The sequence below is a fragment of the Leiobunum rupestre genome, chromosome 6, assembly GCF_980474605.1.
Source record: "Leiobunum rupestre chromosome 6, qqLeiRupe1.1.hap1, whole genome shotgun sequence".
Lineage (NCBI taxonomy): Eukaryota > Metazoa > Arthropoda > Arachnida > Opiliones > Sclerosomatidae > Leiobunum > Leiobunum rupestre.
This window is the reverse complement of record NC_143389.1, coordinates 62798154-62814335: the sequence shown is the minus strand read 5'-3', so window position 1 is coordinate 62814335 and position 16182 is coordinate 62798154. Positions and strand designations below refer to the sequence as shown.

The 16182-nt window shown below is 36.2% G+C and overlaps 1 protein-coding gene across 1 annotated transcript in view; it reads left to right on the top strand.

The window, feature by feature from the left end:
* Nucleotides 1-16182, top strand: part of LOC149942921 (lachesin-like) — a 167987-nt gene that overhangs the window by 136842 nt on the left and 14963 nt on the right. Inside the window, exon 2 of the mRNA XM_090178336.1 lies at nucleotides 11474-11664. Coding sequence (XP_090034462.1) covers nucleotides 11474-11664 — 191 coding nt within the window. The remainder of the gene's footprint in view (nucleotides 1-11473; nucleotides 11665-16182) is intronic.

The window sequence follows — 16182 nt, the reverse complement described above, 5'->3', positions numbered from 1 at the left end:
TGATTAAGGGGGAAGTCTGAGGTTTTGTGTTTCGAGAAAAAAATACTAGATGGCGCTGAAACTCGTCTCTTGGCAGTGTTGCCGGTAAATATTTTCGGCTGAACTTTACGGGCGAATTTAAAACTGAAAGCATTGATTGTCAGCGAGTAACAATAGAGCTTCTACCGGAGGATCGGACCGGCGACAACGCGCAGCGAGGGGTCGCTGCTGATTATAAACAGACTAAAGCCCCGCTTGCGAACATGAGGCACCAGCGTAGGAGTATGGGGTGAGGGGGAGGGTAGGTAATGCAAGGTCAAACGCTCCCCCCCCCCCTCCCAAAGTGTCCTACGCTGCGATGCCGTCTTTCAGAAAGTAAAATGGACCTTAGACCACCAAGAAACACGGTCTAAGAATGGACCAAAACAAATTCTGTTGTGAAATACTTTTATTTTTTAAAATGCGGCGATGAATGTCTTATATGCGTTTAACTAACAAGGAGACTACCCGAGGGGTAACTCATCGATTTTGTTTAAATTCAGGGATTATGTAGACCTTCATGTAACTTAAACCCCAAATGGAAAAAAATGCGATGGGCTTTAGTTTTACCATGGCAACCGAAAACGTTTTTGACAACTAAAGTAATATATTTATCTATGTAAATTAACATGGCAAAATCGAAGATTCTAAGGGTCCCCCCCTCTTATGAAATTATTCAAAAAAAAGTAAACAAAGGTGGTTAAATTTGGGTAAATATCTAATTTTTGGTAAATATCTAATTTTGGGTAAATATCTAATTTTGGGTAAATATCTAATTTTGGATAAATATCTAATTTTGGATAAATATCTAATTTTGGGTAAATATCTAATTTTGGGTAAATATCTAATTTTGGGTAAATATCTAATTTTGGGTAAATATATAATTTTGGGTAAATATCTAATTATGGGTAAATATCTAATTTTGGGTAAATATCTAATTTTGGGTAAATATCTAATTTTGGGTAAATATCTAATTTTGGCTAAATATCTGATTTTGAGTAAATGTGTAATTTTTAAATAGGCTAAATGACTAAATTTGGGTAAATATCTAAATTTGGGTAATAATTTGGGTAAGTACTTAAATTTGTGTAAATATTGAAATTTTGGTAAATATTTTAATTCAGCTTAATATGCAAATTTTGTAAATATTTAAATTTAAATATTTAAATTGAATTTAGGTAAGTATTTTAATTTGGGTAATAATTTAAATTTGAGTCAATATTTAAATTTTGGTAAATATTTTAATTCAGCTTAATATGCAAATTTTGTAAATATTTAAATTTAAATATTGAAATTGAATTTAGGTAAGTATTTTAATTTGGGTAATAATTTAAATTTGGGTAAATATTTTAATTTGAAATATCTGAATTCGGGTAAATATCTAAGTTTTGGTAAACTTCTAAATTTGGGGTCATTCCACGACAAATCGACCAAATGTTTTGGAATTTACCACCCTACCTTAAGGGTTATTCTGGTCGATAAAGCCGAATAAATTTGGGTAAAAATCTAAATTCAAATGGGTATATTGGGTAAATTTATTATAAATATCTAAATTCAGGTAAATTGATATAATTAATATCAAATGTCTAAATTTGGGTAGATTGATCAGGTACTGTAAATTGGGTAAAATTTTATCAGCTACTGTGAATTGGATGAAATTTTATCAAGTTTTTAAATTGAATAAATTTCGAGCAGGTTATGTAAATTTAATTCGAAAAGCTTTAATTCAAAGAATTTAGATAGAGCAACCATTTTTTAAACAAATATTATATTTAAAGTTAAACAATATTATTTAAGATAATTTTTAATTTTAATGAAATATTTGAATGTATTTATTATTAAATATAGACAAATTTAGACATTGACCCAAAATTAGACATTGACCAAAAATTAGATATTTACAAAAAATTAGATATTTACTCGTATTTTTTAATAACATTTTACACCGAGTTTTACACAACACGAAGGCTTGAATTTCATCGATGGATAGCTGATATGAAATTTTTAAATGATACTGGGTCCTATGACGTTAGCGAGACGAGCAAAATCCCCTGTTTTTCCAAATATTTCTAATTCTGCACTTTTTAGCCCCCCCATTATACCCAGAGTAATGTTTGACTCGCCCTTTGCCCTTTCTTTGTTTATCCACCCCTTTCCTACCCTACGGACATTTTTCTACCTGCTATCGCGAGACTCCTTGTTGTGACTACCGAAAGATAGCGCGTACTCCTCCAATTGTCGTAATTCGTGGAAATGGGATTTTCTTTTGTCGCTTAAGTGATTCCAAATATCTCACAGTAGCGACATCTCTGATCTTTCGATTTAAACCACGAAAAAGCGGTGGGGTTTCAGTAAAACATTAATTTTTAATAGTACAATTCATACGTCAACTTTGGTAAAGATTCATTAAATACCCTGTTGGTTTCTCTACTTTTCAAAGGTTCAACCATAGTTATCTGACAAGCCGTATTTTAATTATTATGACAAATAGAAAGTTACGTTTATTCATTTGTATTTAATTAAATTTTAGTATTAGCTTTACGAAATGCACTCATTAACTACTTCCAACCTTTTACTTCAAAGCGCCGCAAACCGTTTATTTTTATCAGTATTAGTTATTCTGTAACTAGTTCAAGAAAAAACTATGTTTTTCTGAACTTACCTCAGACGTGACCTGCCCCTCGCCTTGTACGTTTATTTTGACCCAATGATTAAATGGGTTTTTGTCCCAAGTTCTTCGGTTTTCCCTTTTCTTAAAAACTTGTTGAGGTTAACGGAAATAAAGAGTGTAGGGAGTTGTTGGCACGGAGGTCATTAAAAGTCGTGAAATAATGGCATTAAAATCGCTAGATGCCTTGGGCCCAAGGTGATCATTTGGTATTAGCTATAGGTTATTATTATTTTTATTACCTTACTTAGTTTTTCAGAGTTAAAGTACACATTTCACTGGTGCTTATAATAAATTCAAATTGGAAATGAAATTAGTTAAAAAGCTTTAAAGAAATTATCGATGCACAGAAAAACTAGATTAAGAGTTATATACTAAATTTACAAAATTATTGCACGACGGATACTTCATGAAGTATCCGTCGTGCAATAATTTTGTAAATTTAGTATAGAACTTCCACCATGGTTATAAAATTAAATATTTGTGATTAGATTAAGAGTTATTTTTATATCCTTAACTAACGGACGAAGTACTCAGATTTTCGTGTAAATATTAAATAAACAATATACTACTTAGAACAAAGCCCAATTAAATATTTAATTAAAATTATACTACTTAAAACTAAGGCAAATTAAATATTAATATTAAATCAAAAATATTCTACTTAAAAAAAGTCAAATTAAATATTAATATTAAATCAAAATAATAGTACTTAAAACAAAGGCATATTAAATATTAATATTAAAATAAAATAAAATAATTTCAACTTATAATAATATTTAAGACCCTATTTGTACCTTAAAAACCGTTAACAAGAAGCGAGAGTTATAATTTCCTTTTTATTATACTTCAAACACTCATAAACAGTAATAAACCTGCCGAAAAACTCGTCCGACAAAAAATGAAGCAAAACACCAGAATAAGACACCATGAAAAATATATCTGCGAAGCTATATTCTGGGATGGGAAATGGGATCTAGAAATACGGGGTCTCGTGTTTGTATACCGGTATAGTATAGTGGGTCATATTTATTGGTCCAACGGCGGGGGTCAGTCTGTAGCAACCGGAAATGACGTCCAAACATCTCCATCCGTTTCCAGCAATAAGATTCCCGCTTCCTCCGGTTACCCTTCCGCTGCTAAACTGAGTTCTCCAACTGTTTGAGATATTTTTCTCCCGAAATTTTCATCGAGTCTGGTTCCAGGTCGATAAAGAGAGAATTCGACAACCTTTAGACTCAGTAGAGTGAACGTATTATGGCCCCATAGGAAATCACAGTGCAGTCAAGCGCAGAAAATACCTAACAAAGTCGGATAACTTTGGTTATCTTTTAAATTTCGGCTTTGCAACATAATCCTCTATTGTCGAAAAGTCTGAGGTGTGACACGATAATGAAACGCGTTTAATATTCAAATCGATGTGACCAAAGCTTCTTCAAATGTTCACGCGTTTATTTTTCATTTGAACATATTCACTAACAATGAAAGAAAAAATCAATGACAAATCAAAGAACGTCAGTTAGGCCTATACGTCTTAGGTACCGATACAAGCAACTTAAAGGAGAAATATCTTGGGCACAATAGTCTGAACACCTCTTATCTACTTTATAGTGCTGATTACACAATGAACTACTATTTTCTAGAACGGGAATCCATACCTCTACTTGGAATGCTTATCCCGCCGTATCGCGTATGGTTAGATCACTCTGACGGCTTTGGCCCCGCCTACGAGATAAAAAATCCATTCTGCGCGCTCTCCCCTCTCACGTAGTTGTCTGTTAAGTTAACATAGTTACGTCAAAAAACCGTCAGCCACATCGAGACGAAAATCTGCCGCGATAAGCATTCCAAGTAGAGATATGGATTCCTGTCGAGAATGATACTGGTAACGGAACCGTTTATAAAATCATTAGTAGTTAGTGTAGGGAGCTGTTGGCTCACGTCGCATGAAGGACTTTCCGCCAACACCCTCCTACGCAATTTACCCGGCCATCCGAATTAATGGCATTAAAAGTCGCTAGCTGATTTGGGCCTATAGGGTGGTCCCTTGGCTATTAGCCTAGCTGATTATTGATTATTATTATCAATAAATTTTATGTTTATTTTCAATACTACTTATTATTATTATGGACTTCATTTTAGAAATGTACGTTTCTTCCGCGAAGGTTATATAGAAAACTGTCTATTACAGTTATAATAAATAAATTACTAATTGATATTAAATTATACATTATATTAAATGAAAATCATAATAAATACTTTAATTACACGTATAAAGAAAGCTACCCATATACAATCTTATTGATTCGGTATCTGTTTTATTGGAGGATGATAAGCGCGAGATGTCGAAATTATTGATCCTTTCGCTCGTTCTTCCATAGCGCATGCGCGAAGGAAAAATGAAAATAGTTCAGAAATTGCTCACTAGATGTAGACAGGGAGCGCAATTCTTCCCTATTTACCGAGATTCTATCAATAACTCGAAGGCCAAAGAGGATCATTAGAGACGTTAAGCACCGAACATTATGAACGGGTAACGTCTAAGCTTAATCGGAAACATAGACGTTTCCTTAAGCTAAATTGCCAATGCTATTAAAATATTACGAAGCGGCCGTTAATACTTCTACGTGGCTTTGTCTAACTTCTCCATTATCTATATAATCTGCTCCTACTCAAATTGGCGGCACAAATGGTGCATCATTCAAAAGAATATAAAATATTAACGATTGCGATTATGATCTAGATTATCGATCGTTAGCCACAATGAACAGTGATCAATCCAGTTCACAAAGGATATTAATAGACACTGAAGCACAAATCTACATTATAACCTTCAATATTTTAGATCTAAATAGCTGAAACGAGATGTCTAATTTAAGCGATGCCTCACTTTACTAAATTAAATTATAATTCACTTTACTAAATTAAATGATTCTTCACTTTACTAAATTAAATGATAACTCACTTTACTAAATGAAATGATAACTCACTTTACTAAATTAAATGATACCGGACTTTAATAAAATAAATGATACCTGAATTTACTAGATTAAATGATACCTCACTTTAGTAAATTAATGATGCTTTATTTTAATAAATTAAATGATACCTCACTTTACCATATTAAATTATTCCTCACTTAAGTAAATTAACGATAGCTAACTTTACTAAATTAATGATACCTAATTACTTTACAAAATTAATGATTCTTAACTACTTCACTGAATTAAATGATACCTCACTTTACTAAATTAATGATACCTCACTTTAGTAAATTAATGATACCTTACATTACTAAATTATTGATACCTCACTTTACTGAATTAAAATTGCTTCACTATAGTAAATTAATGATACCTCGCTTTACTAAATTAAATGATAACTCACTTTACTAAATGAAATGATACCGGACTTTACTAAATTAAATGATACCTGAATTAACTAGATTAAATGGTACCTCACTTTACCAAATTAAATGATTCCTCACTTTACTAAATTAATGATAACTAATTACTTTACTAAATTAATGATACCAAATTACTTTACTAGATTAATGATTCCTAATTACTTCACTGAATTAAATGATACCTCACTTTACTAAATTAATGATACCTTACATTACTAAATTATTGATACCTTACTTTACTGAATTAAAGATAGTTCACTTTACTAAATGAAATGATACCTTGCTTTACTAAATGAAATGATACCTTACTTTACTAAATTAAATGATACCTTACTTTACTAAATTAAATGATACCTTACTTTACTAAATTAAATGATACCTTACTTTACTAAATTAAATGATACCTTACTTTACTAAATTAAATGATACCTTACTTTACTAAATTAAATGATACCTTACTTTACTAAATTATATGCTACCTTACCTATGGAGATCCCTACATTAAAACCTTCAATATTTTAGATCTTAAAATGGAACTAGTTATAGACCAAACGGAATGTCCAATTTGTACGATACCCATCGAGATACCGTATCTAAAAACTTTATTTCCGTATCTTAGAAACGGAATACAAGTAGTTAATCCTCTTTCCGGTATGTAATATTTTTAGAAATAAATTTAAGGGTGAATATTTTAAAGGAAAATGGAGAAGAACCCTGGGAAAGACAATTTCGACGGAAGCGGGGGGGGGCTTATTTGTCTCATATCTTCTAGCTGGCAGGGGTTACTCGGGAAACGACTCCATTTCTTAGGCAAACAGCGAAAACAAATTGGAGAGCGGAAATCATAGGTTTTCGACGGTTCATTTCGAGCCTACAGCCACGAGCGATTGCAAAAATTCGCATTCCCCGCCCTAAAGTACTTTGCAGGGCCACTCCACCGTCAAACCTAGAACGTTTATATCCCGCAGCTAGGGCAATCACAGACTTTCGGGAGTGCGGGGCCGACTGGGGAAGTCGTGATTGCGAATCGCGGTGATCGGAGGAAAGTGGGCGGCTGTTCAACCAAAGGCAGCTCCTCGTCAAGTGCCGTACGGGAAATAAATTACGGCTTCATTCTACTCAGAAATTCACGGAATTAGACTATAGTTAAAGGGTGGTGTGCTGGGTGATGGTTCGATATAAATGCTTGAAACGAAAAGAGATACATAGGCATTTCTCGAAGGGCAACATGGACGGGTAATAATGTCGAGGGTAAATGACTAGTTTCTCACGTTATATCATTCGTTACGACAGTCGTTCAATTTCCCAGAATATGTCATATAAATTGGACACTTATTATTTTTCTACGCGCGCTGCAATGTCGGATGATAACGACTAAGCGACGCTACCTTGCTGTTTGAACTTTCTAATGTTACCTACAATACACCACAAATATGACTGTATAACACAAAAATCTTACACTTGAGAAAATATGCATTGACGTATTTAAATATCATTGTAGTAAAATTTATTTAAAATTAAATAAATGGGTCACCATTAGTCTATCAAAGTTATAGACGTATGGTTGTCAGTTAGTCGAAATAATTACCGATTGCTTTGTCTGTAGTGACATAGAATTGACGTCAGACCCTAAAGATTAGAGCTTCTAGCGAGATAAATATACGCAACTTGAAAAAAACTTAATAAGCGCCGGTGGTCATACTAAGTTAGTCATTTAGACGAAACAATAACTGGTTCCTTTGTGTGGATGGACATAGAATTGACGTCAGACCCAAAGATTAGCGCCACTAACGATATAAATACTTAAAAATCACTTATTACACACCGGTCCAAAGCCTTTTTAGAGCTTACAAACAGACGTTTGCTTAACGACATTGTCCATCAGAAATGTTTTTATTCTATTAATGGTTATCACTAAATATTTATTACATTCATACGAAACATAATTTATCTCTTATAGTAATTTTTATTATGCAAATTCTCAACAATATGGGTGACAAATTTATTTAAAGGACATCGCACTTCTTCTATGGGATTTGGCTTTTGACCGATTTTTTCAAATTGAAACATGTTGTGGGGCGTGATCAAAGGAGCAAAATTGTCCATTGCCATTTTTTCCTAGCTCCTATAGTTTGGCCAGTAGCAGCGGTCACAAGTGACGAAACTTGTTAGTGTAGTCTATTTGTTAAAAGAAGTCATGGCCCATCGCTTAGCGCTCTGCGTTTGCGCGTCGCTAGTCCGGGCTCACTATCAATAGAGTTTTCTTGCCAAAATTCGGGGTACTTCCCAAAACAGAGCGTCGGATTTGGTTTCGTTCTGTTCGTACGACGTTCTGATTGCACGATGAACGAAATCAGCAAATAAATAGTTAAGTATTGAGTTTTAACTGTCGTGTGACTGTGACTTTAACCGACTATGTGACTGTATCGATAAATAAGTGTTTGATGACTTTGATCAGTTGTGGAGTGACTGTTTCTTACATATCAGCGACTGTTGAATGTGGGATTCAACGAAACGGTTAATCACATATATTCTGATTTCTTTAGTATTTCTTTTATGTTATGTTTTATTTTATTATTGCTCATAAAATATTGAATCATAAATTATTCCAGGTACGAAAATTCGTCGAATAATAAGTTAGTTGCGAGAAAAGAAATAATGAAGTAGAGGTGTAAAAATCTTGGCAAGAAAACTCTATTGATAGTGAGCCCGGACTAGCGACGTGCGAGCGTAGAGGGCTAACCGATGGGCCGTAACTCCTTTTAACAAATAGACTAAACTAAGTTTTTTCCCCTTTTGACCACTGATACTGGACAAACTATAGGAGCTAGGGAAAAATTTAAATCGACATTTTGCACCTTTAATCAAGCTTAACAACATGTTTCAATTTGGAAAAAAATCTGTCGAAAGCCAAATCCCATAGAAGAAGTGCGATGTCCTTTAAACTAAATAATGCGCAATTCTCGAATACGTAGAAATAACACTCTTTATACCCCAGCGAGTGGTTTGCTATAGGTGAATATCGTGAAGGTGGGAGGTAGACACCCTTACGATCCAACGCGCCTTGGCCTAGCAGCGACGGATAAGCTATAACGTATAGTTCCACTCGGAATAATGTAAACGAAGAGGCCTCTTTGGCAGCGTGCTCGCTGAAGCCAGCCAGAAAAGAAAACAACTCAGGTGCGGCAAAGAAATAGGCTGCCATTTTTTATGTCGAAAACACGACGCGATCGAGGCAAGCGGGAAAGGTCAGAGCAATATCTAGGCGCTCGCAACCATTCTCGTCTAATAATAAACCCCAAGAAAATATGGCTCGGGGCCTTGGGCCGGGGCTTCTATCTAGGGCGGTTTTGAAACCGGGCAATGAAGGGCCCGGATATGGATGGGAAGAATCAAAGTACTTTTCCTTTCCAATAGATGGCGGGCTGGCCCAAAATGCTTTCGGATTTTGAGAGAAGCCCGGCAATAGCGTAGGAAAAGCCCCGCATTGACGTGTCAAGTAAGATGGATAACTGGGACGAAACAAGTCCCACTTTCCACCCCTTAAGCTCGCTCTTCCCGGTTCCGCATTCCTTTTGTTATAAGCAAAAAATTCTTTCGGAGAAAAAGCAGGTCCACAGAATATCCACCAACTATCACGAACTATAAAATCTTTACTTTTCGAACTAAACTAAACTATCATTTTGTATTAAATAAAATAAAGCTAATTTTTGGGGGCTCAATCTGATTCATAAATAATTGTCTATTATCTGAACAATTTTTTTGTTTTTAGCTGCAATACAATTTGTAAAAAAATCAGCTAGGCTCATATCCAAGGCACCACCTTAGTCATCAAGCGTTTTTTAAAGACATTTCTTCAGGTGGCCGGGTTACAATGCGTAGGAGGGTAGTAGCAAGCCCTTCATGCCACGCGAGCAAACAGCTTCCTAAACTAACTATTACCGTTAACCTCTACAAGTTTTTATGGAAAGGGGAAACCGAAGGATTCGGGGGAGAACCCCTTAAAACCAGTAGGGAGAGAACTTGCAAACCCAACGCGGAAGGAGTGGTTCCGAGTTTTCACAAAGTGCCACAAGCAGGGATCTTGCTGCGAGGCGAAAGTGCTAACCACTCTGCCACCGCAATACATGTTACTATTTTAATTTTTTCTTTTATAAATTAAAGAAAATACTTAAAGGAAAAGTCCAGGTTTGGTAAAACTTGGGTCTATTTGAAAGATCATGTTTAAATAAACTCAAAAATATCAGTCGTAAAATTGTATCTTTTTTTAATGACGAGAAATTAATTTTTAAACGAGCGAAATTTACCGCCAAGCGATCTGCCATTTTTGGTTTCGGGGTGACGTTTTAGGAATTTAATCACGCGCTGTTCGCGCTATAACAGGCTTTAACAGCGCTCTGTTTCCCACGCGCGCTTGCTCCGCGTGCGGTCTGCGGAGGGAAGGCGAAAGAAAATGGCAGCTCGCTTGGCGGTAAATTTCGCTCGTTTAAAAATTAATTTCTCGTCATTAAAAAAATATACAATTTTGCGACTGATATTTTTCAGTATATTTAAACATGATCTTTCAAATAGACCCAAGTTTTACCCAACCTGGACTTTTCCTTTAAATTTAAATAGTTAATTTGTTCGATTGAATTATAATATTATAGTAATTTATTATAGTTTAAATTTAATTATATAATAACACTACCAATGAAAAACAAAAATCGACAATTTTTCGCGAATAGTAATATTACGATTGAATTTAATTCGAGTTTGAGCTTACTCGACTGGCGGAAAGAGGTCGCTCTCTACCGGAAGCGGAATCGATCCGGCGGAAGGGAAGGAAACTGAAGGGAGACGGAGTCAAGTGCGGGTGGATCGAAAGGTCGAAAAGAATATTGGATGGTAAAAGGAAGCCGCGGGACAGAGTGCGGAATTCGAATCGCAATCGATAGCTCTTAAACCGCCCGGGAAAGTATTAAAAAGAGAGAGAACTAATTAAAGTAATTAGGAAAACTTCAAAAGTTCCGACCATCGGAACCTTAAAAAAATGGAATCCCAGTGGCCCAAAGCGATAACAATTTTTGCCTTTCGTTTTATACGGAAATTTCGACTCGGAAACCTTTACGCTAAATTTGACCTACAACCTCGCGATAAAATTTTGCGAATCCGAAGCGTACTTTTAAGATTAGGTATATCGCGCTGCCTATACGAAAATTGAAGAGGAAGTTGGCCTATTTTTCGAGAATTTGTTCGTTTTTTGGGCTCGCCGGGTTTATCGCGCGATCTAGTCTGGCCGCGTTTCTGGAAGGGAATATATTTGATAACGGAATTAATGAGGGTGCTGGAATTGGAAGTTTAATTTGGTGGCGTTCTTTTTGTCTCTTTTCCGGTTGCAGCCGCTTTGGAATATATCACGTTGGAGAGAATGAGGCACGTCCACAGGAAGAGGTCGATGTTGCGCCAACAGAGGATGGCCGACGACGCGTTCTCGCCGACCTTCGACGAGACGACGACCAGAAACATCTCCACGTCGTCCGGGAAAACGGCTTATTTGCCTTGCAGGGTCAAGCATCTGGGAGACCGAACTGTGAGACCTTTTGACCCTTTACTTTACTCCCCTCTCCTTCAACCCCCTCCAACACTCGCTCCTCTCTCCTAATGACGCCGCTGGCTCCATCTATCAAAGCGTGGGAACGCGATTTGCCCTTATTATCATGCAATATTAAACATCAACGGTATCTTTTCTTTGGTACGTACGTGTGTACGTACGCCATTCAAATTGGGCAGCCATTTCGCGGTACGATTAAAGACGACACCACTAACACGACCCTAGAGATTTTAGCAACACTTTACTTAAAAGCTAAAGCGTTTGTGCGAAGGTAAAAAAAGGTTTACCCCATTTCGCCCAAAATAGTTCTCCCAATTCCAATTTCTCCCAATCCCATTTCTCCCAATTCCCATTTCTCCCAATCCCATTTCTCCCAATCCTATTTGTCCCAATCCCATTTGTCCCAAAATAGTTATCCCAAATCCCATTTGTCCCAAAATAGTTATCCCAAATCCCATTTGTCCCAAAATAGTTATCCCAAATCCCATTTTTCCCAAAATTACACTTGGTATAAACATGAATCTAAGTTTTATTTTAATATGCAAGTACATCAAATTTTGCCCATTTCATTTTACATCGAATCCCCATTTTATCGCTTCGAGGAATTCTTCTGGGTTTTTGGATCCTAACCTAATCTAACCTAACCTAACCTAACCTAACCTAACCTAACGCCAAGTCAATTCACATATTCAGAAAACGGTAAACTTACTTTGTTTACCGATTCCAAATAATGATTGGGAGAAAGGGGAATCCATATTTTTGGGAATATTGATCGTTGGGAGAAATGGGAATCAATTTTTTTGGGAAACTTGATCGTTGGGAAAAATGCGAATACATATTTTTGGGTTAAATGAACTCCGGTTCGGAGAAATGGAATTGGGACAAATGGGACACCATGTTTTTGGGAGAACTGATAACTTTGGGAGAAGGTAAAATTGGGTTAAATGGGAACATACCTAAAAAAATAGTAATAATAATCAGCTAGGCTAATACCCAAGGCACCACCTTAGGCCTAAGTCATCAAGCGACTTTTAAAGCCATTAATTAATTATTAATATTTGGTGATTCAACTATATAAAATTTAAGATTTAAAGAGGTAACTTTAGTCGTTTAGTATTATCATTAGTTATTATATTTCTATATTATTAGCCTTAGTTGTAGCTTATGAAGCTCATTTTCAAGTACCCCAAAGTAAATATTGGAAAATATTTACAATATTTTTTAAAGCGTACCTTATTCAGGAACAAGGAACTTCGAATAAAATCAATCGACTAATAATTCGACGCAAAAGTGACAAAATTACGAAAAGTGTGACAATCCCTGTACATTCGTATGCTATAGGTTTAATGAATGCTCGACTCGAGATAGACCACATAAAAGACTATTTATTGTCGCCTTTCTGGATCTTTTTTAAGGCTATGGTATTATATCGTAGGTAGATGGCGATAGCATCTCCACAGAACGACTAAAAAATACACTAACTTTGACCAGTGCTACTTAGTTCCTCCGTTCCTCACTAGGAGGTGTTATTTGTTAGTTTTAACTTCCTTCCCTCCCCAAGGCATACTTTCCCTTCTCCCCTCTCAACTTGTATTTCGCTCGTAACATTCATTAAGAAATAGCTCCGATTGACACACTTTTGGTAATTATGTCACTTTTGGTCGACGTTAAATTTAACAATATTAGCATTAATAATTGCGTATTTTCTTATAAATAATTAAATTCATAATTTAAAGCAACTGTCGGCTCTATCATTGCCCCCTGTATTATGAAAATGCCCATGTTATTAGAGATGGCCATGAATCTATCCGAATCTTGGAGAAAAAAAAAATGACTTTCGTGGAGAGCGTGGAGCCATCTATTAATGGGAACGGAAGCTAAAATTCAAAATAGCGAAACAATAACGTCGTCAGAGAGCCATTATAGAGTATTATATTTAGACCACTTTTACTCTACTTAGTGAACTTTAACCTAAATTATATATCCCATATAAAATATATTGTAAACAATTACTATAATTGAAGTTATTGACAAATTTACAAACGAGCCAATCAACGCGAAGCATACTTTTATGCCCCGCCTTTTGGGTCAAAATGTAGCTTCAGCATCTTGGTTTTGATTTCGACGCTAGCGACATCTGTTGAAAAAAGAGCTACTTCACCTAGAGCCGACACTTGCTTTAAGTCTGTTTCACGCGTTTATTTTTATCAATTTCAACAGCGCTTTCCGCAGGGCTATGAGACCCGAGAGAAAACAAAATACTAGTCGTGCGAACGAGACCTTACGTCAGTGAATTACGACATAAAAATCTAACTGTAACGCAGCTGAGTTTAAAACATTCCACGCGGCAGAATAGAATTCATCAACTAAGCTACTTCCGCGAGAAGAAAGAGAGGCCCGAAATTGCGAGTTGAATATTTCGCGGCGGCTTTCCAAAGTTTTAATTGCTTGCCGCCGAAAAAGGAAAACGAGGTACAGTCGCTGTTACAGTCGGATCGAAATAAATCGTCCAGCGTTGCTCCTCTCTCTCTCTCTCTCTGCTGGAATAAAATATATTTCGAATCCGTCTTCTTGGCAATAATAGGGAAACCACTATTTTTCTTTCACCCTGTAATGGACACAATGGGGAATTTTTCGGTCTTACAAAACGAAGGAGAGAGAGAGACCGTCCTTTCATAGAGAGAGAAAACCAGAGGGAGAACTGCTCGGACTTAAAAATGATAGAACGATTTCTAAAAGGAAAAGAGAGATGGCGCTGTTTGGAAGTATAAAGAGAGGGCGTGGGACGAGGGGGGGTTTATGGAATCGAAGCTGACCAAAACACGTTGCTCGGGACGCGGAAGAATCTTCTTATCCCGCTTACATCCTCGACCTTTTCCAGAAATTCGTCGCGCCTTCTACAACGCTAAAACTCCCGCAACGCCAAACTTCCTAAATTCAATAAGGAAATCTCCGAACCGAAGTAAAACGAATTATAGAAAATAAAAAAGTTGAACGAGTGAGAGAGATAAAAGAGAGCGAGATGGCGCTGGTGTAGAGGGCAGAAGGCTTCATCGACAAACTGGGCGAGCACGCGAAGAGTCTATAATTGAAATCACGATGGCGCTACGACCATTAAGAGAACTTTCTCTCGGAATTAAATCAGGCCTTCGTTTTAGGAGCGACGTCGCTTTTTCCCTTCGTATCTCGTCGCTTTTCAACTACACTTTCCCCGCGCCGCTTATTTGTTGCGAACGTATTTACTGTCCACGTCTTTAACTACTTCGCTCAAACTTTTACGCGATTCTAAAAGGATTCTTACAACGATGTTAAAACGAGACAAATGGATTGGGACGGGGTGCGTGAAGTAGTTAAAAAGTTAGCCATTGAGCGATATTCCAAAACTTGATTTCGACAGTTTCCGAATATTTTTTGGAGTTAAGTAAGAATTTTTTTTATTATATTTTGCATAAATTAAGCCTTGAAATATTATAATAAATGGAGTTGCAGTTAACATAACACCTCTACAAGAGTTCGTACAAGTCTCCAAAGACAACGAAGGCTCTGTGATGACAAGATTTATGGTACTTAACGGTTTCATCTCTCTGAACCAATCTTCAATTTCCGCGTTATATTAAAGGGGAATGGTCAAGCTTTAACCAGTTAGATAGCCCTATAGCCCATTAAAAACTAAAATTTATGGCGAAAACCGCATCAAAAAATATTAAGTGGTTAATGTTTAATAAAATAAAGAAATTTCGGGAAATCGAAAAGCGCGCGTGCGCCGCGACACCTGGTGAGAAGTCGGTGAGACAGAAAAACAACGTAAAAGCGCGCGCTGCTGAAGACGCAAAAAATATGTTTTGCACGCGCGGCGAGTTCTATTTATAAGAGACCTAAGCCTAAATTGGGTGATTTTAAAAGTTAGGATAGTTCGCAAATCGCTCATACGGGGTTAGGGGCGCTGGCGGCAGCCCCTAAGATGGCGGCGAAAATTCAAACCCAAACACCTGGCGTTATTTTTCGTTTAAACTTTTTGCGCCAAAAGCTATTTTTTTCAAGACAAAAAGGTACGTGTTAGTATATTGAACGTCTTGTTAATCTTTGGAAACAAAAATAAGGCCATATTTAGAAAAGCTTGGCCGTTCCCCTTTAAAGATGGACCTAGCGTTCTTGGCTCCCAAACGGATTCGTGTTTGATTTTAAGCCAATATTTAACGCGACCGTCAAATGCTACCATAACATCCAAAAGTCTTGCAATTCCTTATCAATTCCTCGGATTCAATTAAATTAATTATAGTTTAAAGCGATTATGGCCGACGACGCTATTACCACATACCTTGAACGCAGATTCGCGTAAAGAGAAATAATAAAAAGAAACGATATGATAACCACTCCCCGCAATCCCTTTTTTGCGATGGAGTATGATTTAATGGACAGCCAAATATGGGTGGGTCCTAGAACAAATATTTCACAATTACCCTAGGAATCCCTAAAATAATTTCTCTTCCAGCACAT